This window comes from Epinephelus lanceolatus, chromosome 8 (genome assembly GCF_041903045.1).
Source record: "Epinephelus lanceolatus isolate andai-2023 chromosome 8, ASM4190304v1, whole genome shotgun sequence".
In the NCBI taxonomy this organism is placed as follows: domain Eukaryota; kingdom Metazoa; phylum Chordata; class Actinopteri; order Perciformes; family Serranidae; genus Epinephelus; species Epinephelus lanceolatus.
In genome coordinates, this window is record NC_135741.1 from 34779186 (window position 1) to 34807056 (window position 27871).

At 42.1% G+C, this 27871-nt stretch overlaps 1 protein-coding gene across 6 annotated transcripts in view; it reads right to left on the reverse strand.

The window, feature by feature from the left end:
- The window catches only part of tns2a (tensin 2a), a 66125-nt gene that overhangs the window by 15463 nt on the left and 22791 nt on the right, over positions 1-27871 (reverse strand). For 3 of the 6 annotated variants that reach the window (XM_033629982.2, XM_033629980.2, XM_033629984.2), the window contains exons 2-11: positions 24927-25032; positions 24164-24201; positions 6840-6878; positions 6390-6431; positions 4873-4922; positions 4162-4345; positions 3808-3858; positions 3582-3704; positions 944-1008; positions 365-448 (exon numbers count right to left, since the gene is read on the reverse strand). In XM_033629982.2, the coding sequence (XP_033485873.2) occupies positions 365-448; positions 944-1008; positions 3582-3704; positions 3808-3858; positions 4162-4345; positions 4873-4922; positions 6390-6431; positions 6840-6878; positions 24164-24201; positions 24927-25032 (782 nt within the window). The remainder of the gene's footprint in view (positions 1-364; positions 449-943; positions 1009-3581; positions 3705-3807; positions 3859-4161; positions 4346-4872; positions 4923-6389; positions 6432-6839; positions 6879-24163; positions 24202-24926; positions 25033-27871) is intronic. The other 3 variants (XM_078170226.1, XM_078170227.1, XM_033629981.2) reach the window with 2 other exon arrangements.

A 27871-nucleotide genomic window follows, 5' to 3' on the forward strand; every position in this document is an offset into this window, starting at 1 on the left:
AGGGCTAACCTACACAGCTTCTTTATCTTTATTCTAACTGTTTATATGCCTGTTTCAGTGCAGACATTTTGACTTGTCATAGCAGGTCAGCACAGGTCTAACTAATGACAATAATGATGGCTCTGTTCTATTCAAGTGTCCCAGTAAGCCATGGCAGTGACTGTGAGTCAGCAGTCAGCATGAACAATACCAGGACCCTGAAACTGGAGAGCTTGAGGGTAAAAGCTGTTTTCTCTTTCCCTTAAATAGGACACTAAAAAGAGATGTGTTTAATAAGCTCTGCTGTGATGTGGGATACCCTTAACTACGGCCCCCACCCTTTACCCTCGGCCAATTTCCCCTCATTTCATCCCGTAGTCGCTACCTGTTTTGGGACGGCTGGAGGGAAGAGGACACCTTATCTTCACAGAACTTCCTCATGGCGAGAGTACTGAGAGCCTGGTCCGCCCTGCACATGAATGCACGCAAACACACGCAGACAGACACACAGACGCAAACACACACACACACACACACACACACACACACACACACGCTTTTAGCAAACAGTTTCCATCATGGGACTTGCACCAGACCCTCTAGATGCCAGAAAGTACATGGAGAGGATACAGCTGGCATTGGCCACAGGATAAACCAGTTTCCACTGTTCCTGCGCAAAATCCTCTGGGCTTAATTTATCAAACAACTTATCAACAAAGTCTGAATGGAAATCATTGTGCTGCACTTGAATTAGAACACATCAGCCACTTGATATACAGTTGCAGTAAATTTTAAACATATCTGGCATGCGCATGTGAATAGCTGAATTTAAATCCAGTGTGTATTTGCACGTCAGTTCAATAATGTTTAATGAGTTCCATGTGTGGATATTCTGATGAACAAGAAAATGTCAAATTGTGGCTTTGGATGTCTCCAACACACACACACAGACACGCACACTCACCCTGCAGAGATCTTGCTGTAGTGCATGTAGGCAGCAATGATGACGCCTGTTTTACCTTTGTTGCCCTGTAGGAAAAAGAGGGAACAAGGGGAGAGTCACAATGTGCTGATTTTATCCTCAGGTGTTGTGGTTTGTTCTAAAACAGCTGATTTTCAGAGCTTTAAAGACCTGATGGTTTTTTTTACCTCTGGTTTGATTTTTGGATAGCGAGACACACTTAGGCAGAGCCAAGAGACGGAGAGAAGCCAGGGACATATAAAGATGTGGAGTAGCAGTGTGAGTTCAAATTAAAAAGCTCCCTGTGGTGTTTTTTTCACACCGGGTGCTCCATCCTTCCTGACACATTCCAAAGACATTCCAGCCTCGAATTCCTAATGCGACCCCTCCAGATACCAATAAGACGACTGCGCCTAAACTCTGAGTGCAAATTAAAGCTTGTTTTGCTCAGTGCATCTGTCAATGGAAGATTCTTCATTGACAAAAACGTTGTTCATTCCCGTCCCTGGCGTGATGTGCAGCTGGGAAAGAATCGCCTGTAGCTGGAATGTTCTGGAGAGTCAGCAGACCACAGAAGTAGTCTGGTTTTAGTATTTAAATTCTCTTGACCAAAACCAATAAATAAAACATCCAGACAAGCCGTGGGAGCTCGGTCGCCCTCAGTGTTAGTTGGTCACTGCTTGGTAGCGGTGGAAAAGTTCAAATCACCACCACTTTCCTGAAAGGATGACGTGAATGAATCACTAAACGAAGTTAAACAGCGAGTTGACAGAGTCTGATGTTGATTGTAGGGTTAATTTTCTGGCTTATTGAATTACATGGTGCACTCTGCAATTTTGGTTTTAGTCAAGTTATATTTGAACTGCAATATCTAACTTAATTTACTGCACTTTACATCAGAAACAGTAAATGGAGAGATTGAGGCTGATTAAAAGCACAAGCAAGTGAAGGAAACTACATACATGCTGATATTTATTCATCATAGCTGCTGCAGCATGTAACTAGATACATTTAGTGCACCAAAGTATGTTGATGTACTTGTGCTTGAGTATTTCTATTTTATGCTACTTTATACTTCTAACCCACTTTATGTCAGAGGGAAATATTGCACCATTACTCCATTACATTCATTTGGTAGCTATGCAGTTACTAGTCACTTCATAGATTGTTGTAGATTGAACTGCCTAACAAAACTAGCTTAATAATCCAATTATATAACATGTAATGGTACAAAATGTTGCATAAAGAGTCCTGTAATTTTAAATGCAGGACCTCTCTCCAAAGGATTTTTCTACAGTCTGATATCACTACCTTTACTTAAGTAGAGGATCTGAATACTTCTTCCAACACTGCCACTCGGTTAAAGAACAGCGAGTGATGGTCAACAGGTAGTCTCTCATAGCATAGACCTTTCAAAAGGTCTGGCTGAACGTATCATAATTCTGTACTAAAGGAACAAAATGCTCTGGGTTGTTTGTATCAGAGACAAATTGGAAACCAGACAGCACACTTTTGAGTCATTTCCTGTGTCTGTGTCACATGGTTTTCTGCGTTGCCTCGCCCCCTAGGAGACTAGCGGTGATCCTGACGGAAGACGTGAACATGAGCACAGATTATGTCGGATTCTTTCACCTAAAAGTCACTGAAGCAAATATTAAACCACTTTTTCACAAGCCACATATCTTCTGATCACTGTGATACAAAATGACATTTTTCAAACAGATAAAGCAGGAGAAAATTACCTTTGCTGGAGACCTTTTTCTGTCTCAGCAACACTCTCTCTCAAGATCTGGGAACGACTGATACGATCTTGTATTCGGTTGATATCAGATATTAAGCTAGCAGATAAAAATGAGCTGCAAAATAAGGAGCAAACATAAAATCTGTCCTGTATCTAGTGGTGTTTTGAAACGTTTACTAGACTTTGAGGGATGTGGGGAAAACATGACCGGGCTCACTTAGGAGACTGGACGTGTATACCATTTTATACCATTGGCGCAGATTGTAATGCATTATCTTTTGTGTTGGGAGGGAACTTGTTTGGAAGCTGACGTGAAACTGGCTCCATGCTCGCAAAAGAAAAAGCCACATAAAACATTAACAGATATTTTGGCATGCAGGTTGCTAACTCAGAGGATGTTGTTTTACACACAGCAATAAAACAAAGTCAGGAGATAGATACTATGGCTGTGCAAGTCTAGTTTCATGGAGCAACAGGGATTTTGAAAACAGTCAAAGGACAAGAAGCATGTTACCATCTGAGATAGGTTGCCAGTGACAGGTGTTACACCCACAGTCTACAATCTGTGAGCCAGTCCAATAAATTTGCAACATGGCTGATGGTAATGTTATTGAGGCTTGTTTACAATAAATTTGAAATCATATTTTTTAAATTCTAAAATTTTTCTGTGTGCTATAATTCTGCTGTGAACCTTTTTTCCTCCATGTAAACAGTGCATATTTTTAACACCATTCATTTGAAATTATTGTCAGTAGAACCTAGCAAATAAGCACTATTTACAATTCAGTATATGTTGCTACAAAACCCATAACTTCATCTCAAAACATCTGCCTGTTTCAGAGCCTGAGAAACAGTGGGATGTCCGGTTGGAAAAACCCTGCCGGCCCCCTGAACTCTGACCTTGCAGTGTAGGACCACCACGTGCTGGGGGTCAGAGGTCAGCCACGTCTCCATGGCCTTACATATGGCACAGATCTTATCCAGCGGCGGGGCGTGGAGGTCGGGCCAGCCGAAGTCGTGAACCTGATGGTTAAGATGGAGAGAAGGATCATGTGGTATGAGGAGATTAAACCAAAGGCTGTTGACTGAACTCTCGACATGAGAATTACAAGGACAAAGATTCTACCTTTGTGTTTAGTCGGGTGATATCGTGGCGCCTCTCGGAAAGGTTCAGGAGCTGAAACCCAAAAGATGTACCACTGTATCACTGTAGCCATGTATCATTTCAATTGTTTTATCATGGGTGTAACCAAAGGAAATAAATAGACTGTAGACTGCTAATTTGTGGGTTGCCAAGTGTATTTTGCAGCTGTGTCAAAACATATCGTCTCTATTGTGCAACAAGCATCTTCAGCTGAAAGGAAGTGAATACTCTGTGGAGGGAGGTGAAATCACAGCTGTAACAAATACCACAGAACAACTATGTGGCACTGTGTGAAAGCTTCTGTAATAACTGTGTGCTGCATTTCTGTTCACTCACCAGAAATTTGTCCTGGTGTTTGGACTTGAGCATGGCAGCCACCTCCTTCAGGTTGAGACGGTATCTCTGCTCCTCCAGCTTCGGGGGGAAGAAAACAGAGATGATCCTCTCGGTGATGTAGGTCAGGTCGAAGTCATAGTGGCGCTCCATCACTCGCTCCATCACGCGGTCCACACTGAAGCTCCTGGAGGAACAGAGAAGGAAAAAGAGAAGAGGAGAAGAGAGAGCAGGGTATGGGTGGTCACGCAGAGAGACACAGAGAGAAAAGCAGACACGGGTCAAAATGTGAGCGTTACTACAGGTTGTTTGTGGCAACATGAATTTGCCCCTTCACACACACAGTCTGATGAAACTTCTGTCTGTCTGGATAGATGGATGGAGAGAAATAGATAACAGAGCATGAAAAAAAGAGAGAAACTGGACACTGTTTGTGACAAGTAGGTCAGATCAGAAGCCAACTTGTTCCACCACATGACTGACACTAAATCTCCCTGAAAGAGTGAAGGAGGTGGCCATGAGTGTGAGGAGCAAGTGAAAGATGACAGAAACAAAAAGGAAAGTGGTTACAGCAAAGTACAGAGCAGTGTAGATGTGGAAACCCATAATAAACACTGTTAACATTAAACGATTTCTGTAGAGATTCCCTCTTTGGAACAGAGCAACAAGCACTTCAGTAACATGTATTATTAGAAATAATGAGATGACCTTTACCTTGGCAGGGTGTTTCTCTGTTTGGCATAGGTCAGTGACTTGGTGGACCCCTGTGGAAAAAAATATGGCTAATTAATGAGGGCATCCCACGACCAAAATACATGGCCCAGTCAAGCAGTATTTGTCTACAGTTATGATCAGATAGAAAAGCAAGAAAGGAGTAGAGAGTAGTGATAAAGCGTTAAAATTCTGAACATAACACAGATGTATTTGAAAGGTTTTTGGTCTGATATAAATTTTTAGGAAAGGGACATATTCCTCAAAATCACTGCTAGAATAATGCGATATTCAATATAAATGTTTACAGTGTTAGATATTTGGTTTTATTCTTATCAAACTCTGAAGAGTTGATGACAAAAATACACAGAAACCCTCAGTTTGAGAGGCTCTGCTCTTGATCCATATATGTCACATCATTATTTAGTGTCATTTAAAGGGATAGTTTGAATTTTTTGAATTGGCTTTGTTTGAGGTACCTCGTCATAGTCAGTGTATGACCTACACTACATGGCTGTCGGCGAGCCCCCAGTTTGGAGAAGCAGACAGAAGTGCCGACACAGAAGCTCAGCAATGTACTGCTGTGGATGGGGGTCAGCAGCAAAATGTATTTTGGCCACATAAAAAAAGGCCCAGCTAAAAATACATTATCAGTTTAACTGGCCACTAAATCATGAATATTTTCATTGCTTTATCTTGCCCCTTATATTTGGCAATACATCTTCTTAACGGTAGAACTTCTGTATTCCTACACATATGTGCAACTGTAAGAAAATGTAGTGCCAGAGGAGAGGGCTGTCTAACAGCAATGTAAAGCAATGACAACATTCTATATGTAATGTCCAATTAAACTGATGTTGACATGTTTGACATTGTCTAAGTGGCTGTAATTCGTTTGGCTGCTAACCCCTCGTCCACAGCAGTACACTGTTTTCCTTCTGAGGCAGTTCTCCTGTCTGCCTCCAAACAGGGAGCGTGCCGACTGTACAACCCCGCTTTGAAAAACCTGAACAAACCCTTTAAACAATGATGTCCACATTTATGTCCCCGAGGAGTGAAGTCATACATTATTGGTAACCACCAGGACAAATCTTCCACTTTGACACATAAAATATCAGATCTGATGGGTTGATTACTTGAAAAGTGCTCTCCCAATGATGCAACATCAGGAAAAGACATGATGACTTCATGGCCTTTCCTTTAGCACAACCCTCACAAGAAACTTTTCTGTCTTGTTATGGTGTATAATGAACATTGCAGCCTTTAGGAGTCACCAGCTTTAAGTTTTGTTTCTTATTTTCACGGATACACTTACTGTATCTGGCATTGCACTCACTTTGGTTTGTTTAGTATGTCCTAAATCAAATTCATTGAAGCCCCACGTGGTTTCTTCCTGACAGGTTTGGAAATTTCCAAGATAGATAGCATGACGCTGGGGACGTGGGGGGAAGACAGAGGAAAAGGAAAGATGCAGAGAAAATGTATGAGGTGAGGAGGATGGGAGATTAAAGTGTGCTCACCAGGTGCTGGATGTGTCGAGAAGGAGCAGTCCCTCTGCGCTGCTGGAGGTGAGGAGGGAGCGGTAAGAGAGGAAAGAAGGGTGTGAAGGGAGGGATGGTAAAAGAGGAAGTGGGGCAAAGGGAGAAGGTCAAAAGGAGGAGAGAAGAGGAGGGGGAGACAGAGGAAGGAAAGGAGAGTTAATTAAACAAACAGACTCTCTAATGGATAAACATTACTACTTCCTGTAGCAACATCAGCTATTTTTTTTCTTCTAGACTAGAATCCTGCAGTGCTCCAGGAATGAACTGAGCTCAAACTGGGTTGAGGGCTCGGCTTCCCAAGAGGAATTCAGCAGGAGGAAAACCATACAGTGGTTTTGGGAAGCCATGCCTTGTAACTAAGGCCAGACAGAGGGAAAACTGGTCTTGCAAACAGAATGCTATTGAGAAAAAGAAATGAAGGAGACTCACCAGATCATTGGAGGGAGCTGGGATGCATGCCGAGGTCACCTTGAACACACAAGGACAGCCACATGTGAATACAAGGTCCACACACACAGGAAAAAACAAACAAGCATCCTCTTTGCCTGAGGGTAGGAGTCACAGTTGGTAGATGATTAAGAACAAATGCTCCCTTAGACAAAAAGATAAAGACTGAAAAATCCACAAATAAGCACTAAAGTCTGGCTAAGTATGAACCTAAAGCCGAGAGAGAGACGAAAACATTGAAACCACTCTCATATCTTTCAGTTACATATGGTGCTGGAGCCAGGAGACGGTTAGCCTCAGCTAATTAGGCTATGCTGTTCTCTTTGCTAACGAAACATTTAGAGACTAGCATGCCGTGGTGGACAGGTAATAATGACACTAAACGTCAAGTAATGTGAGAACGCGTTTTGGATTCTGCATAATGGATGGGAAAATAATGGATAACAGTAACGCTGTAACTGCCTCACAGTAATGCTAGCTAGTGCTAGCTTAGCTTGCCTGGCCAAGGAAAAGTTTCTAGCTGCTAACTCCCCGTAAAACCATAACTTCTCAATTTTACATTTCAGTTTTTGTACAAGTTAAACAAAAGAGACATAATGGGTTAATGAGTGACCTTTAGAGGTGTTGGTAACTTAGGTGTTTCTTTTTTACCTTTAGACAGAGCCAGGCTAACTATTTACCCTGCTAACAGCCTGAGCTAAGCTAATTGTCTCCTGACTCCATATTAAACAGACGTAAGAGTAGCATCAATCGTCTCATTTAACATTTGGCAAGAAAATAAACAGGGGTATTTCCCCAAATGTTGAACAATTACAATTATTAATATTTGATAGCTAATTATAATGAATTATTATTAACATTTTCTACATTAGCATTGAGATTCATATTTCTCATTGCTGAGACTTGACCGAGCTTGCCTGCTCACCCTTACTTAAGGTTTTTAGTGCAAAAAAATATTTCCTTACAAAAAACAACTCCAGACGCAGCTGTAGAGTATATTTATGTTGTTGTTTTTTTCTTTTCTTTCTTTTTTTTTTTTAAATAGATCTAATTTCTACATTATTTTCCTACACATTCATTCACTGGTGTCGCTAACTTGCTAAGCTGCTCTTTAAGATTTTGAAGTCTGGCAAATCATAATTTTGCTTTTTTGGGGGCATATTTTTCACAGATATGTATATTTGTATTGCTTTTTATATTATGATATTATATTTTGTTTTTATTATATCTTTTTTTGCCTATTTTCTTTAGTTGAGCATCCCAGCAAAAGTCTACTTCACAACTTCTTATTTAATTGGAGTGACAAATTAGTAACTACTTTAGTAATGTGTATTAATGGTATTCATTTTGTCCATCAAACAATGTAGGGGACCAAATTTTGTGCACAGAGAAGAAATAATAACATTAACTGCCTCTGTTTTGTTGAGCAGGAATGTGTAATTGAAATAAAAACAAAAATCTTGACATTTTCACCTTGTATCTCAATTTGTCAACTACTGCTGGGAACACTGCCCATCTAAAATTAAGATCATATTTCACCACTATCAGACAGCTCAGCAGTGCAACTTGTTGAGGCCAGACTGGGGGAGGAATACATAGAGACCGACACTTTTATGATGATGAATGGAATACAGACACTGTCTGCAAAACTACTTAGATGTACTTAAGTGCCACGTAAATACAAGTACAGCTGATGTCTGAGGGCATGTTTATAAAATGTAAAGTATGTGCTAAAGTGAAGCCAAACACAGCTACACAGCTGGAGGAGCACTGGGACAGAAACACACACATACAGAATGACGCATCCAAATCCCATGTCTGTTATGGGACTACAGGTCAATGAACTGAGACCAAAGGAAGCAGGAGCTGAACAGCAGCGCTAATGAAGGGGGTTGAGGGCCACAGTCAAGCTTACGTAACACACACATGGACACACACATGCCCAAACACACACACTCATAAAGCAGTGTCCCCGCTACATGGCCCTTTTTGGACTGTTTATTTGGATACAGGAAAAGGGCAAGGGCTTGTGTATATCTCATTGTGCACACAAGGGAAGTTGCGCAGGCCCTGAACCTGTGGGTGTGTCACCAAAGTGTGTGTGTGTTTTTGAGTGTGTATTAACAGTTTGTGTTAATCTTTCTTTCTTCCCTTCTTTCTTAAGCATCAAGCTCAGTCTCTTACTGTTGCTTGTACACAACTCTAGACATCAACAGGAAAGCGGAGGAACAGATTATGAGCTAAATCAAGACTCGGCTGGTTTGACAGAAGTCGCAGGAAACAGGTTCAGGTTCAGCTATCAAATGACAAACAGGACCATGTTCCTGTATGACTCAATCTGAGAATTTATGTTTTTTTCCCCCATCTCCATGGGGAAATGAATCTCAAATCTTATCCTGTGTTGTGGTTCTTTTTTATTCCCTGCCTGAACCCAATTCATTACCAGATACGTGTGAGATGGGCCCGGCTCTAATTTCTCTTAGTTCCCTCTGGCTAAGGTAGATCAGTTTCATTCTATTTCTGTTTTCTTTTTTCCTTAAATCAGAGCATGTGAAACAAAGCATTGTGTTTGGACAGCACATCTAAAAATCCCCATTTAAAAAGACAGTGACTCTTGACTCTGCAGCGACATATGAAACTCATCTGCCATGATGAAAAAGTTGCCCTCAATCAGGTCCAATAGATTCTGTAAATAATACAGATCTGAGCCAGATTTTTGGGCTATTTGCATGTTGTATCCTACTTCTGTCATTCTGCTAAACTTAACTCCCAGCTACCACGACAGGCAAGTAATTACCTCCTTCCTGTCCCGGTCAAATATCTCTTGCCCTTTCTTTTTTTCTCCCCTACTGTCTGCTCTCGTCTGAACTCCCAGTCTTTCAATTGTTCTACTTTCATTTTACATTTAGGGCATTTGGCCAACAGTTTTGGGTAGAGCAGATAGGTGTTTAGTGTCTTTGTGAGCAACATTGTTATTTTTCTGTATGTTGCACATCTAATGTTGGGTTTGAACTATTCTAGCCAAATCTGTTCGCCTTTCCCAGGATAAATACCCCTGTGATCCTAGGATTTTTTCAATGTACGTGCTTGTTTGTGTGCCTGCATCCACATAGTGAAGATTATATGGACTGAAACACAGCCAACTTCTCCAACCCTCACTGACACTTTCATGTGACTGTGATAGATACAGTCTGACCTTAAAATGCACATATTTCAGTAATAAAACTAGATTGACTTTTTAGCTTCTTTCTGTTTTTAGTTTTCAGTACAGCTGTGTAAACAATATAAAATATGCTTCATGTCTTGGGTAATCCCATCACAATTGGACAGGCCTAATACAAGTGTAAAAGACCACCATGACACATTAGCTCTTTTACACTGCCTGTTCAAGGCAAGAATATCATGCCATTATGCCTCCTTGCCATTCTGTATTTTAGGTATGATCGTAGAATGAGTGAGTTGTTTCGCTTAGCCTTTAAGCCGGCAGCAGAGGTAGTAAAAGCCCTGAATCTGCATCTCTGCAAATAGGACAGCCAGCAGAATGAGACCATACGTGAGATGGGTGGGATATTTTTATAATGTCTTATGTGTGCAACCCACCATGGGAGATTTAAAAAGCAGCTTGCAGCAGTTAGCGGCTAACTCAAAGAAGAAGCACAGTGGCAAGAAATGTCTGCAAGTTCAGAAAACAATGAGGTGGGGAGCTCTTTACCGTCCGAGCAGAGGGTGAGATCAGCTGCCATATAAAAGGGACAGTAAATGACTGTTGCTGCCAGATTATGACATTGTTACTGTTTTAGAAAAAGTGGAGCCAACGGCTGATGCTGTTGCGTTAAACGTCATGCCTGTCATACCTCTTTTGCTTACGGAAGCAGGCATGCTACATAAAATTACACACTGGAGCAGTATGATGCCACCATTGTTTGGTTCTATGAAACAATGCAAAGGCAGCATAGAGCAGGGACTTCTTAGCGGCCCTATGGTGCAATCTTTGTGTGCAAAAAGGTGGTCTGGGACGCATTTAGTCACATAACTTTTGACGTATAAATGCTAATGCACTCTGCTGCGTCCCTAATAGGGCTGTCAAAATTGCTCAAAAATGATGTTCGAATATTCCTTCTAAAAATAACTCATAGGTTCGAACCATTCGAATATTTTTTTTTCCGCATTATTTCCACAAGTGGGCAAACTAATACAAGGAAACATACTTGTTTATGAAACATAACTACCTGTAAGTATTTTTATTTCAACATAAACGTCTTTGAAAACATTTACATACCTACACATTAAAACACATAAAACAATTATCTATAACATTACGTTACAAACGACCGCGGACCTCTCGCTCGCCCTCCCTATCTGGCCCGTGACCACACCGCCCGCGGTAGCGCTGCGAATAGCCTGGAAGCACCGGACCGAGCCGCGAGCGAATGTGTCAAGCCGGGTGACGGAGACAACAGCTGGGAGTAGAACCGCTTGTCGACCAGCGTGGAGAAATGCGCGTCTGATGCCAACGCCCACTTGCAAAGAGGACAGCTGCGGTGGTGTTTTTTTTCTCTCTTCACAATCGAATATCAATTTTCACATTCGAAGGTCCATTTTTTTTTCAAATTCGAATTTAAATTTGAATTTAGAATATTTGTTGACAGCCCTAGTCCCTAACAAGGACAACGTCATCAATGCAACACGTGGTTGTTGTTTCTGTGACAGCGTGGTAACGCTCTGTAACTTCCCAAACAGGCTTTCAGAACATCACTTGATCAATCAGAAAGGGTAAAACTGCATGTGTACTTAATGGTCTTATAAAGTTGTGACAATGGAAAAATATACTTTGCGAATATCTGCTACCCGAAGAGGGTACAGAGGACAATGTAAATTGGGAAAGTCCTCGGAAAACTCAAAGGTTTGGCAAGTACTGCATGACACCGGGTCAACGAACGCCTCATTCTTGCTTCATGGGGTTTGATGTGACGAACATTCGATGAAAGCCATGCCACAAAATTCATAATGAAATTTGGTGGTATTGCTGGAAAATTCAAGCAATTCAGCAATTCTACTAGCTTCTAACGAGACAAATGAAAACCTCCTGGAATCATCTAATGGTTCCAGTTTCTCCTCACTGAGCCAACCTTGGAAATAGTCCACACTGTTTCAAATTTCCAGTTGTTATGACTACACTTACCCAATTTTGACTGTGTACCCTTAACTGCTTTTATTTCTCCAAGCTGCATGAATCAGGATTTACCTGGGTTGACAATTCTGCACTGCTCACTGACCCGTTTCTTCTACTCGTTTCTAATCTTTCCCTCTTCTCCTCTATTTATTCCTCTACATCCCTCTTTCCCAGTGCCCAGTGAAGGGGCCTGCTGAGGGCGGCCGCTAAGCCAGAACAAACACGCCACACCAGATTCCATCTCCCCAGGCCAACACTTACGCACAAACTTCCTGCTAATAGACCTCCACCCATCTCATCTCACTCCCTCCATTTTTTGTCCTTGTTCATGTCCCTCTTTACTCCTTTTTTGTGTTTTTGCTACCTTTATCGTCAGTTGTCATATTTCTTCCAAATTTTGTACTTTTCTACTTCCTTGTTTTTGTCCCTTTCTCTGTTGTCTCCTCCTCAGTACTTTTCCTGCCCTTTTTTTTAACTCTACCTCTTCTTTTTATCTTTTTTTCTAATTCTGGTCTCACACTTCTATTTCTACCAACCACCCACTCTCTTCCTTTGTTTATCCTCTCCCCCTCCATTCCTCTCAATCTCAATACTTCCTTCCCCTTTCTTCCCCTCTTTTTCTTTTCTATTGATTTCTAATAAACGCCTTCCTGTTTGTCTTCCTCTCACCTTTCCGCCTTCCTACCCAGCTTTCTTGAAATCTTTTCATTCACTGCCCCTTCCCTTTGAACCTCAAATGTTGTTCCTATGTCCTCTTGAAGTGTCTTCAAACTTGAAGGTCACAGGTTTGATCCCCAGTAACCAAATATCCCTGCAAAAGACAAAGACCCACCACTAGCTTGTTCTAACTTGCTCGGGATTCAAGTGCTGGTTACATGCCTAAAATGCTCTTAATAAATAGCAAAGTAAACACTGAGGGAGCTTAAGAAGAGTAGCATGACTCCAAATTAACCAATATGATGAAAACAATTATGCATACCTACCTATTTTTGATCATATTTCTCTGTACATTCTATTCTTTTCCCATAGCTTCTTGTTCAATCTAAACAATACGCTGCCCTCAGCTGCCTCCTCTCAGGTGGGTCCAGCTGGCACACTCAGGCAGCCGTGACCCCCATAACCCTTTCCCCTTTCTCTCCACCCCCTCCCTTCCTCCATCCCTTCCCCTGCCCTCTTCCCTCCATCTCCATCTGCCAGCCCTCTGTCTTCTTTCTCTCTGTCCATTTTGTTTTGCTGCAGCGGCCCTGGCTACTCCAGCTCTTTACATGCTCTTTGATCCATCAAAGCCAGAAGCATAGCTAATGGATAATGCACAGCTCTCTACTCTCAACGCATGGCTTAAGAGCTGTGGGCTTCAAGGGGGATTACTAGGGGTGAGGTAGTAGCCTTGGTGTGTTGTTATTACTGTGAGAAAGGGCTGCGTTAGGGCGATGTTTGTGAGAGCCTGCGACAGTCTGTTTGAGAGTGATTCAGTGTATGTGTGTAAATACAATATATGATTAAAAAAAAACCAACAACAACCTAGGAAGTGGGTGTACTCTCTTATACAGAGGTGACTGTACTCCCTACACCTGCATATACCCTAAACTACACCACTGTTTAAAATCAAACAAAAAAAACAACCAAAAATCGAGATGTTGACATAAATCCATGCTTATCTAGAAATGTGCCGTTGTGACATCCGACTGATTTTGATAGAGCACACCACATATAATCTGAGGTGGCCAGTGTACACTGCACTTTGAACAGTATGTGTGAAAATACAAAGTAGTGGGTCACTTTTTACCTACGTAACAAAGAGATTGTGCAATGTGCAAGATGGAAAAAAACAACATAAACAGTTGCACAATTAAACAAAGTCCTGCATCTATGCAGCGGGAATTTGTAGCTCATTAAGCGGGTACAAAGGTGCAGTAGTCATGAAAAGCAAACTGTCGCAACCAGTCGAGATCCTGATCAAACCATATCTGTTCTTTAGCTAGAAATGAATGCAGCATTCATGAAGTATTTCTTCTGATGGTTAGCCTTAGGCGTAATAGTCTACCCATTCCTTTAACTCCCCTGGGGCAGCCAATCAGAGAACATTGATGAAAGCTACAACAAATCAGTGGTGAAAGGCGATGCTGGCTGTGACCCTGTGTGCTTTCATCAATACCATCATCACAGAGAGAACTAGAGAAGAATACAGAAGGCCTTGAAGTGAACCGAGAACAGTGATATCTTACAGCAATAAGACCCCAGAGAGCAATTTCTTCTCTGAACAATGTTGATGCCATAGGTATGTCAGTATCAATGAAGCTCCTTGAGACAACTGACTCATTAAAGCGGTACAGACACGTACAATTACATAAAGGGAAAAAAGAAAGCCAATCTGACTAGTCAGACATGTTTACTTCCACCATGTTGAGCTTGTCAAGAGTTTGAGCAACATGATATATCTTTATGTCTCACAGCTGTTTGCTGTCATAGTTCAAATTCCAAACAGATGAATGATAAAAGGAATGTTGTTAAGATCTGTCTGGGCCAATTAAAATCATTCCAAACAGGAGGAAGAGAAGTACAAGGATGTTCTTTCCATCACATTTTCACTCCCAGCTCATCAAATATGGCAGCTTGGTCACTGGCCCCAAGCTTTAATCTATGATGCTCTTGGTACCCCTCTAGCATCAGTTTTGGGTGTGTCAATTTCCATGTCAGTTTCAACTCAGTATGTGCTACAGTGACTTTCAAAATAAACTTCAGTCTTCACAGGAAACAGGTTTGCCACCAGAACTACCTTAGGGTTTAGGCAGCAAAACTACTTGGTTAGGTTTAGAAAAATGATCATGGTTTGGGTTAAAATAACTATGTTTTTACAGAAACGTAAGAATGTGACAACTATGACCAGTGACTACATTACAGGGTTAAAAAAATGAATATTGGTTTCACAGGGGACACAAACACCAGTCTCCTGGGTGAAAGTCCGAAATGTGTTTGACTCATCTAACACCCCTACTTGGATTTTTTTGCTCGTTCTACTATGCTATTGCCATGGACAGGATTAGATTGGAGTTAGTCAAAAGCCCGGTACATCGCATGCAAAGGCTGTAAGGTGCCTTATGCGTCAGTAACAGAAGCCGAGGGCCACTGACCTGGCTGCCCTATTTGACACCCTGAGAATGAGAATGGGCTCACACTAATTTCAACTTGACTGAGGTTTGGCAATCACATGCTCTATTTTTGGACAATTTCACGTGCATCCACCTGTTGTCTAAAGCCCTTAATGGTTAACATGGGTGGAAAATACTTCTGTTGCTCTTGCCCACTCTGTATAACATTCTTTGTTGAAAGCTTAGAGGGGATAGGGGAGTAATTTGGTTCACACAAGATAATAGAAATCCCACTTACTTGCTGACTGCAGTTGTACTGGAATGTCGCCCAAAGAAGGATCTTTTGGAAAGTTGTTTGTCATGTGGGTTATATCCAAGCTTAGGGGGACTTCTGTAATAGTTAACCACTGGTGAGTTTGTCACGCTCCAGCAATTGAGCATCTCTGTTTTAACTCCTAGCTTTAGAACCGTAAAGGCATCTGAAGTTTTAGCAATGTGCCATCTTTTGTGAACCCCATGCACCCATGGAAATAGAAACACTGAAAGAAACTTAGGTTTAAGACTAACATTTTTCATATATGTCTGGCAGGAGAAAATGCAGAAGCTCTCTCTTCTGCACAAACCTGCAGGACTCATTTATGGCAGTTCTGAGAGTTACCTGGCTTAGCTTTATGACTATCCTTCAAATGCACCCCACATGTCTAATGCCTCTTAATCATGACAAGGTGGACTTCATGAGAAAACCAGAAAGCACCCAGCCTAACATGAGGGGACTTCAAGGCCACGGCTCAGCAAAAACAACAGCTATGGTTGAAACACTTCTATCCCCTGGACTCAGTAGTCCCGTATCACACTTTTAGCGCTTTTCTGTATGTGAGGCCAGCTCTAACAAAGCGTTTATCTGTGTTTTCTTTCTTTTTTCTTCTTCTCCCTGTTCCGCACGCTTCCCTCTCTCATTCTTTGTCTCTTGTTCCCACACTTACTTTTGACCCCAAAAGGAAAGAAAGGGGTCTCTGTCTCGATCTGTTTCGTTTTTGCTCCAAGCAGCTGAGAGGGAGGCCGAAGATATCACAGGTCACATGGGTCCCTGTGGTGGAGCTTTAATGACCGGGTGGGATGCAATTCCCTGTTATGGAGCCGGGGATCAACACTTTTGACTACACGGACTACACACACATGCACTCATGAAGCTATGCAGATGGAAAGCCCATACAGGAATGCGCACATGTTGCTTGTACGGGGGGTCTCTTGGTATACGCAGAAGGCTGAAGCTCATACACACGACAGCGGCATTCTCATGCACCCATCTTCTCCCTCCACACCAGCCACCAGCTGAAACCTCTAAGCCGGACAAAAATAAACGCGAGTAAATAAACAAAGCAGGAAGACATGGGTTGGGATGAGAGTGGGAGAGATCAACAATGGAAAAAATCTTCTGTGAACCAACCATCCAACCAACACGGGGCATTATTACAGATCTCCGGTCTTTCCATTCTCTTTGCATCTCTGTCATTCATCCTGTTGATAAGTAGGCACGGATATGATTCCCACAAGCACAACTCCCCCTCCTCTTCAGCTTCAACAGTGTTTACCATATGCATTCATTCAGACAGACATTATCAACAGCTGCTTTAGGGCGCATTACCCTCCATAATACACCACAGCTCACAAACAAGATGACTCTGTGGTGAAAGTCTTTACTGTCCTCCTGTGATTCTTATGTTTTTTTATTCAAGGAGGTGAATTTATATCAACTGGACACAAGACAAGAAGACACGAAGACAGGAAATCAAAGCCAGTTCAAAACTTTACAGTGGATATCACTAAAATCTGTGACTCATGTCCTGCACCAGTGTCCATGTCAATATTTAAAATGCTCTTAAAAGGCTCTTCCTGTTAGATTCAACACAGGCCAAAACCACTGGCCAATTAGTGCGGCTTACGCCCCTGCTGGTACACACACACGCGCACACACACACACACAAAAACACACACACACACACACACACACACACAATGCAGACTGGCGGAGTCCCAACTTGGCTAACTTAGCTGTCATGCTTATGGTTTTAACTCTCATCAACATGGCTCACTCACTTGTTCATTCCCTTGCTCAACCCGTGCTTGCTGCGCGCGCGCGCACACACACACACACACACACACACACACACAGCTTTAACTCAAAACATGCCAGCCTATCTCAGCAATTACCATAGCTGTCTGTGATAAAGTGGTGACTCCTTTAGTCAGGAGAGACAGTCGCAGTCTCAGTAATGTTAAAAGGATACAGTTGGATCGTGTTATCCTGAATGACTCACACTAACTACATGAGTATTTGGTGAAGTGCAGAGCCTGCAGGAGGGAAACCAGAGGTCTGGGCTCAAGGCCACAAAACTCCAACCAGAGATTACTCACTTATTGATGTCACTCAGATCCCCCCAAACTACTTAACTTTTTTTTTTTTTGCCTTGGTGCAAGGGAAACTTATCTATGTTCCCAAGGTCCTTTGTTCCAGGTTCCCAGTTTAATATTCTGTTTACACACTCAACCCTCTTGCATTTATGCTACTTTCTTTTACTCACTGTCCCTAAATAGCTTTGGTTTACTCTGCATGTCAATACATAAGACATATCAGACAAAGAGCCATAAGAAGATTAAAATGTATGAATTTTTTTTTTATTGGGTCGCAATTAATTTAGGAACTGTTCACCTCACAAAAAAAACAACCACATTTAGACAAAAACCTGTGCAAGAACAATTTCATCAACTCTAAAGAGTCATGATTTTAGTCTTATAACCTAACCCAAATCATAATAAACAGATGCAGAGCTGGAGAACAGTTTTCTTGGGTTTCAATTATGTGCTATATAGAGCCAAGGAACATAGGATCTGACGAACATAGGACCTTTTGTCATGTTCCCAGTATGTGCCATATAGATTTGGGGGACATTGACCCTGGGAACATAGGACCAGACCCTCTGTAATGTTCCCATTACTGTATTTGCCATATAAATCTGGAGAACATGTGGCCCTGGGAACATAGGACCCTTGGGAACATAAAACCCATAGTCATGTTCCCATTAAGAGCCATATAAATCCAGGGAACATAGGACCCTGGGAACATAGGACCCTCTGTCATGTTCCATCATTGTATATGCCACATAAATCTGGGGAACATTGGACCCTGGGGACATAGGACCAGACCCTCTGTAATAACTGTATCACCCATATAAAACCGTGGAACATGTGACCCTATACAGAGATAAGGGACATAGGACCCTAGGGAACATAGAGCCATTTGTCATGTTACTATTATGAGCCATATAAATCTAGGGAACATAGGACCATAGGGAACACAGGACCCCTTGTCATGTTCCCATCATTGTATATGCCATATAAATCTGGGGAACATACTATTCTCTGTCATGTTCCCATTATGTGCCATATAAATCTTGGGAAAATAGGACCATAGGGAACATAGGACTCCTTGTCATGTTCCCATTACTGTATATGCCATATAAATCTGGGGAACACAGTACCCTCTGTCATGTTCCCATTATGTGCCATATAAATCTAGGGAACATAGGACCATAGGGAACACAGGACCCCTTGTCATGTTCCCATCACTGTATATGCCATATAAATCTGGGGAACACAGTACCCTCCGTCATGTTCCCATCATGTGCCATAAAAATCCTGGGAACATAGGACCATAGGGAACACAGGACCCCTTGTCATGTTCCCATCCCTGTATATGCCATATAAATCTGGGGAACATAGAGCCCTCTGTCATGTTCCCATTATGTGCCATATAAATCTTGAGAACATACGACCTTGGGAACATCCCTGTTGTGATTCTTAGAGCCTTGGCACTAAAAATGTCTAAAAACTAAGCTGAGGCTGATGTGTCTGAACAGCAATAAGTGTCATATTCCTATAGTAACATTACTGCAAAAACTGGGAAGAGATTTGACTGAGAGGTTCCCATTTGACAGGAAGTCTGTAGGGTGAGGGGGATGTTGGGTCAGCTGTGATGTTGAGCTGCGTGTTGGGAAAACATATGGTTCATTTTTTTTCTGCTATTATTCCATCATTCCATCTCCTCATCACTTTCCTCTACTGTTGCACTTTCATCTAGAATGCATTTTCTCTCCTAAAAATAAAGAGGGGCCGGGGAGCAGGACTCTAACCACAACTGTCCTGATGAAAAGCTTTTATGTTAGAGAAACATCAGGAGGGGTTTGTTGCTCTTCCTCTCATCCGGGCATCCTCCCCCACTTCCGCTCTATCTATCTGTACTCGATTGTACATCCTCTTCTTGTAAAGAGGGGCAGGCAGTGCAAACAGTTCACAGCTAAGTCTTGTGTAAAATGTATTTCTACATGTTCTGTGGATAAGGAGGAGAGACCAGGGGGAGTCCTGATACACAGAGGGGAAGCAGGGATTGTAATTACTGTGATACACAGATCTGCTCTGCCAGCATACACCATCTGTAGGATGGCTTATCAATCAACAATTTTTCCAGTCAGTACTCATCGGTCAGTCATTGAAGTGAAGAGTTGCACGAATAATCTGTAAGTCAGTCAATGAAAATAGTTAAGTCAAGTAAATGGAAAGCTAAGGAGGCAACATAATTAGAAATGATTGAACAGCTATACAAAAAGTCATAACTGCATTAGGGTAAAAAACTGGAAACCAGTCTAAAAGTTTCTAGCTTTTTAACCTTGCAATCTTATCACAGTTGTAATCATCTTATGAATTTGGGTTATAAAAAAATAATAAAGTTTAAATAAAGTTTAAGCCAGCTAAATTTCCTCACCTGTAGTTAATGTTAATTCTAGTTGGTAAAACAAAAGAGAAAGTAGAGTGGCACTCAGATATTAGCCAAGGCCACTAGTCACTAAATCTAGTGAGAAAGTGCCCAAGTAGGTAACATGGTGGTCACACTTGGTTTACTTAGGGGAAACAGTCAGCCACGTCCATCACTCTGTCAGTCTTCTTGTCAGCCAGCCAATAAGAGTTCCAGGGTTTCAGCCATACAGTCACTGTGTGATTTCTCCTCTGTCTGTGAACTGAGCAGATATTCAGTCCAACAGTCGGTCATGGAGTTTTTTCCCTGACCAGCGGAAATGCCTCTTTGCCTAATTAGACAGACAGGCCAGTCAACTCGTCACAGGCTGTATTTCACTCATTTTAATCCTTCCTCCTCCCACTGTTCCCCAACCTTCCCTCCATCTCTTTTTGTCCAGTCACTCTCCCCCCTCAATTCCCCATGGACTAAATTTTCCACTTGGGTTCAAAGATAAGGAAGAACTGTTCTCTGGGAGAAGAACATGCTGAAATAAAACTGCTTTTGGCCTTCTGTTCTTGTGTGTGTGTGAGAGAGTCTCTGTGTGTTTTTAATAGAATAGAGATGGGTCAGCTAGAGGCTGTTGATCTTGTGGGCAGAGAGCAGGGAAGAAAACAACAAGAAAACATGAACTGTAAATAGACTACCTATAATCCCCAATCGTTCTCGAGGGAGTCTGAGAATTAAATGAGGGTTTTTCCAGAGAACTGGAGCAGACCCACTGACGTGATACTGGACGGTGTGGTGATGAAATGATTTGTCACTGAGCTTACGGCGACGCCGGCCATATGGAGATGTAAATAGAAACCTGGGGGAAGGACAGGATGGCTTACAGATGACAGGGAGCAGACCTCCAGATGTGTGAGTGCACGTAAACACACACAAACATGGTAAATAGGCCTGTGGTAGAGGGTAGAGGTGGTTGAGTCACACACAAGGTTATAGGTAATAACTGCCAAATGTGAATGGGGTGCAAGTGAGGAAACACCTTGAACTTAGGAGACCTGTGGCACCGGTAAGAGCAGCAGTTTAGCACAAACAAGTCACTCTCTATAGAGGGAAGGCTAAAGCTAATCAGCTAGGCAGGCAGACAGCTGGGATCTGTTATTTCAATCTCTTTCGTCACAAAACGGAGGCACGTTGGAATTCACAGTAGTACAGATTAATGCCATCCTGCCTCAGAGTCCCCCCTACATACAAGGTTAGATAACAGCTGGGATGGACATCCCCCCTCCCCTCTGCCCTGCCTTATCCGACCTCTCCCTTCCTGGGTAGCAGCGATGGATATCGCTGTTTAGCAACCAGTCAACAACCGCACATCAGACAGTCACAGAGAGGCTGATAAACAACATCCTGCTCCTTTCTGTCATCAATCTTAACAATGAATTAAGTTTATCCAGAATTTCTTTAGAACACCAATAAATCCATTTTTGCAACATTTCTAGGTTTTCTTTCCAAAAGGAGACAACAATTTGAAAAACGAGATGTTTTGATAACATGACTGAGGCCTTTTAGTGACTCACCATTTCTTGTGTCATGTAAAATAAATAAAACTATGTCTATACTTGGGGATAGAGTAACATTTCCTCTTCAGCCCTTTTTGTCTCCTCCAGAAATTGTTTAGGAGACAGGTAGCCCGGCTCCGTCCAAACATAACAAAATACGTCTACCAGGACCTCTACAGCTTACTAAGATGTATCTTTATAGTTACATGAATCAAAGTTTTAAAACAATACAATTTAGTTTTACCTTGTACAGAGCCAGGCTACCTGCTTTCACCATCTTCCAGCAAAGTTAACCAGCTGTAGTGTCATATTTAGTATATTTAAAAGGGACAGTTCACCCCAAAATCAAAGGTAAATATTTTTCCTCTTACCATTAGTGCTATTGCTCTATCTAGATTTTTTGGCGGGAACTGCGAAGTGTTAGAGATATCAGCCATAGAAATGTGTGCCTTCTCTCCAATATAATGGAACGAAATGTCACTCAGCCTGTGGGGCTCAAAGTGCCAAAAAATATATTTGGAAAACTAAACAGCAATGTCCTTTTCCAGAAACAAAGACCTGGTTTCTCAAGATAATCCACAGACCTTGTTGTGAGCAGTTTCATGTAGGAACTATTTTCGTTCTACCAAACCACACCCGCCAACCTGATCACTTCACAAAAGGAAACATGCAGCCTCATGGATGAGAGGCTAGTGATTGTTCCGGTGTGAGATATAAACATGAATGGCATCCTCCTTGGCTGAGCTGTAATGGTAGCTAGCTCAGTGGTGCTAGGTGAGCTTGAAGTAGATGCACAGTTCCTTCTGTGCAGTGATACGGTTGGCAGGCATTGTTCAGTAGGAAGATAATAGTTCTGTGGATTATCTTGAGTTGTCAAGTCATGATTTTTGGAAACTGACATTGTTGAGTTTTACAAACTTAAGTTTTTGGTGCTTTGAGCACCACAGAGATAGAGTGCCATCTAGTGCCATTATATTTGAGGGAAGGTAGACATATCTATGGCTGGTATCTCCAACACTCAGCAACTCACTCCAAAACAATCTAAACTGATTTATAACACTACAGTTAGGGGAAAAATGTGTATTTTTGATTTTGCGGTGAACTGTCCCTTTAAGCATATTTTACAAAAAGTCACTCTAACATAATCTAATCTTCTTATCTTTCTTTAAATCAAACACATTGTACAAACATTGCCCTAAAGCAAACCAACTTAGGATAAAACCCTACATCACAAGCTATAGTGTCACTTTTTATTGCGTGTGCTGTTTCAAAGCCATCCTTTCATCTCTGAACTCACCCTCAGGGCTCTCCTCTGCTCAGATAAAAGACAAGAGGATGGAGAGATGAGGCTTGTCTTTGCCACATGCCTTCGCCCTTGGCTTTCTCTCCTTCGACCAGCTGCCTGCCAAGGCTCCCTGCTTCAGCCCCTACCCCCTCTTCATCACTTCGGACACGGCCGGCATTCTCCCCCTCTGCATCCCTCTGTCTATTCATTATGCCATCCCTCCATCAATGATCCTTTCACAGAGGCAGCAGTGTGGGGTTTGAGCAAGGCTTGCAGCTCTTTCTGAGGAATGCAACTGAGCAGGCTTCATATTAGCAGAGATCTCGAGACTTCTGCCCTCACAGAGCCACTGTCATGTGTCTTTTCACACCTCACTGGCATAACAATCTAAACAGCTCGGATAAGCATTTAAATATTTTTCCCATAGTCCAGTGCAGTCACATGAACGTACGAACAAGGATGGCTATCTCCCAGGGGCCTGTCCCGTTAAGATTAGTGGGTCAGCATCTGGGCTTAACCTTGAATTAGTCGGGCCATGGTGATGGCTGGTGATGACTGCACATTTAACATGCTGCAGAGCAGACCCTGTTTACACTGTCAACTTAAAACCATTTATATCTAACACTGATTGATTTAATTACAATTGAGTTGTATTTATTTATCTTATGTATTGTAACATGATTTACTGGAATGTGAAACTCAAACAACAAGATAAGATTGTTTCCAAAACATTTATGTCACCTCTCCTCAGTTATATTATCTGTGTTTACAGATTTAATCTCTTTGTATCTTAGAGGCAGCATTATCTGTCACAGTTATGTTTTACTTTTATCATAATTATCCAGTTCTTCTGAAGATAAAACCATAAATGTCTCTTTCCCATAGTTACCACAGTCTGCTTAATGCGTTGTACATTTGGTAGAAGAGTTTTCAGTTTCCTTTAACACATATATTATTTGAGTGTTTCGACCTTGTTTCATGAGACATCCTTTGGGTCACTGATTTGATGAGTCCATGAATGCATTTCATTTAGTGGAGCTTGACAGCAGTCAGGTTTTTAATTACTGTTTCCTGTTTCCATTGCACTTTGTTGTATTTTGTTTACCTCTATACATAAACCTTTCCCCGCAGCAAAGAGTATAAACTATTTTGCGATATTTCTTTTTTTTTCCAAATTTTTGGCTCCAATTTGGGTTTTTATGTGCAAATTGAAAATGTGCATAAACAGAAAATACACTTTTATAGTGGATGGAAACACACATGGTAATCAGCTACACAGTGGGTAATAAAGTCTGTTCCATAACTGACACATTTGGGTCAGACAGTCCATGTCTGTATCACAACTGAGTCTTCTTTTTAATTTGAGGCCACGCTCAGACAGAGTGTGCGTGAGGTGGATCCTTACCTTGGCCTCACACTTCCTGTGGGTGGCTGTCTTGCATACTAAGAGAGAAAGGAAAGAGGAAGAAAAGACACAAGAAGACAAAATGAGTATGAGTTTTGTCAACATATGAAGTCATAAGGTCTAGTATGCAACATATTCTCCATTTGATTTTACTGTATGTAGTTCTATAGCATGACACAAGTAAAAATCTTGATATCATCCTCCTGTATTACTGTACAAGTAATCTCTGCATCCTATGGTCTACATACGGTGACCCTGAAGGGCAGAGCACAAGTAAAAAAGAAAACACAACAGCAATTCCCAGAACACAACAAGAAATGAGATTCTTCTGTTGTGCTTTGCCCATCAGGGCTGCCGTACCTACAACCTAAACCAGGATTATAACACATGTCAAAACTCCAGTGCCTTTTTCACATGTGGGTAAATGCATCAGGATATGCAACTCTCCCACTTTGTGTCGACGTGTGGTACGACACTAGAAAGCAGGTATTTTGACACATTCACGCCCCAGATTTGGCACCCGTGCTTCTTTTGTCACAATAGCATGTCCGGTGTGCGCTACAGGGATCAAATGACACTACACTACGTGACACAGCGGGTGTGCACTGCCCTTCATTCATTCATATCTGACACATCCTACATCCTGTTGCCGTTCTAGCCTGTCATGATGTTGCTTACCATGGCTGTCTTGTTCCTTTGGAGTCACTTGGCTGTGAGTGACCAGACTGTAACACCAATGACAACACATTCTTGCAATGTTTACCTCTGCAGAAGGAGCCGACGTTGTCGATGTTCTGACGGCACACGCTGCACTGCCGCTTCTTCTTAAAGGTCTTTTCCTTGAAGACGTGGGGCTCTCCCTTCCCCCCCTGCACACACACGCAAAAACACACACAAGAGAAGACGAGATTCACACTCTGTTAGAAACTCGATACATGACCAGACGTGGAAACGCAGTCTGTGGAGTTGCGTACTCTCAGAAACAATGAAAAAATCCCAGCTTGATTTTAATCCAAGAGTTTGATTGGGTTAACCCTCTACACACATCTCACAGGATGAAAACAAGACGTACAAAGAAACTGGACTTTCCCAACTCTGTTCACAAAAAGAAAGAAGAAAACAAAGTATGAGTTAGTGGACTGTAATAATGACAAGAGCTTAGTACTGTCAGCTTTAACTTATGTGTATGACAGACCAGGGTGCATAGTATTTGTGTGCATAACTATGGCTACATCCATTCTCTACTCCCTTTGCCTCTTGAACTTCTGTTCTGGTTGTGTAACTGTCTTCCAGTAATAATCCTTGTGGTTCCCGCCCATACCACACTATAATCCGTAGTGTGTGTGAGAGAGAATGTTTTGGAAAGAGAAAAAAGAGCAAATATGTTAAGTCTAATTCTTAAAAACTGAGCGAAGAAAAGTGAAAGTAAAAGAAATCTATCATCATTTTTCTTTCTCATGTCCATGTTTGACACGTATCACAGTGTGTGTGTGTGTGTGTGCGTGTGTGTGTGTGTGTGTGTGTGTGTGTGTGTGTGTGTGTGTGGTAGCCAATCCCGCCCAGTGCCTCTTTGTTTCCCAACATGGGATCACGTCCACAGATGACTGGGCCTGACGTGACTCCGGAGACTTTGAACATGAGAACCCTAACAACCCAGGGCTAAGTATGGGGATTGCTTAGCATTTTCTCCTGAATGGATACATACTGGGTGGAGGAAAATAAGTGTGTATATGTGGTGAGAGGTGGGACACACCATCAACATCATCACCATGAGAAAACAGCTACATGCAAGACAGTCATCATGCTGCAAGGGATACTCAGTGTCCACTTTTCCATAGCTTTGGATAATTAACCTGATGCATGCACATAAAGGGTTTTTTGTTTCCTCTGTGTGTGCTTTTCCTCCTTAGTAACAAAGAAAGGGTGCTGTTTACACACTTTTTCCATTATCCTGCTGTTCTGATTTTGTTCTGGGGACTGGACAGTGTTTGGACAGCTGCCTGCCTGGCATCACCCTCTGCCAGCCGTGTTAAGCGGCTGCTGGCCTGCTCCAGTACAAGTGTACTACGACCGCAGCACCCTGGATGGTGGAGGTGGACTGAGTGGGTGGCTTAGGGGGGGCTGGTGGTGGGCTGTTATGTAATGTGGTGTGGCGAAAGAATTGACGTCCCTCTGTAAAACTGTGCAGTCATTACTTTTGGAAACTGTATATTTCTAATGTTTTCCTTAATTTCTATCTGACTCAGTGTGACTTGGCCTTTCCTTGTTTCCTTTCTCGCCGTAACAAACCAAAATCCATACACACTTCATTAAAGTTTCATGTTTTCTTATCTTATCTTGATCCTGTTTTCAAGAAACTTTGATTTGGCTCTCCTACTTACTCTAAGTCCACCCTTTCCTGAACCCTAAACATAACAAATTCTGCTTCGCCTCATGACCAATTTAACAACCTCATGTTGCTCATTATCTCTCGCACGACATTTATACCCACTGACCACTCATGTTCGATATAAACTTTGACAGACACAGTCACAAACGGACAATAGAATTCTTCTGGAGTCTGTCTATAGTATGTCCTCATTCTCATCTGTGCAATAATCTTGTGATGTATGTGTGTGTGTATCACGCATGAGTGTACACATGGGGCCCACGGTGAGTTTAAAAAAGCAACCAGTGACTGTCAGCAAACCGCAGTGGTAGTGTGGGCTGAGAGATAAACACACAGATGAGAGGTTGGCAGCATTCTTCCTGTTTCAGACACAATCAAGACCACTATATAGTCCAACCACAAGCAATCATGGTCAGACAGTGATACACCATGCTGCTACTGAATGCTTTATAAGGTCTCATATGGATTGACACCAATATAAGCTGCTGTACTCTGGTTCATGGGAGGAGGACTGGATGGTGAGTCCAGACTGATGGCATCACTTCATATTTCATCCAACTGACAACTGTTGGTGTGCTGCGGCATCCCGGTGGCCTAGGGGTTAAGACGCTGATCACGAACCACAAGGTCCACAGTTTGTGTTCAGCCTGGGATCTTTGCTGCAAGTCATCCCCCAACTCTCCTTCTCCCCTCACTTCCTGCCACCTCTCCACTTGGTTAACCAATAAAGGGCATGACATGCTAAAAGACATAAGTATATTTAAATGTGGGCCAGGGGCGTAAGGTGAAGGGGCAATGGCCCTCACCTTACTTTTCACTACCCAACTTCTGGCACCCTCACTCAGACCACACCCATCTCCAAACTCATCCTTCACAGTGATCTCAACTACACACCTGTAGAGTTTCAAGACTGCATATTGCATTGTTTTGACACTATGACATTCACTAATATTATCCACAGATAGACAGAAAGACATATAAGCACCTGGCAAAGTACTCAAAACTGCTTCTGTTGTAGTTTGCGTTGCAATAGGTGTCTCCAGGAGCACAGTTTGCCATGATGACACACACAGACAAACAAAGTGCAAACAATACCAACCACACTTTTCTGTGTCAAATGCAAAATGATATGTTGGCCAAGTGGTTCATGTGACCGCTTATTTTTCCAAAAGGCTGCAGGTTTAATCTTCTCTGGATATGCAACAACCATATCCAGAGAAAGAATGCAGCTGTATAAACAAATACAGGATCTAAAATATAAAAATATAAGTACAACGTACAAGTAAACTTAAAAATATTCAGTGTTGAAGCAGGAACTT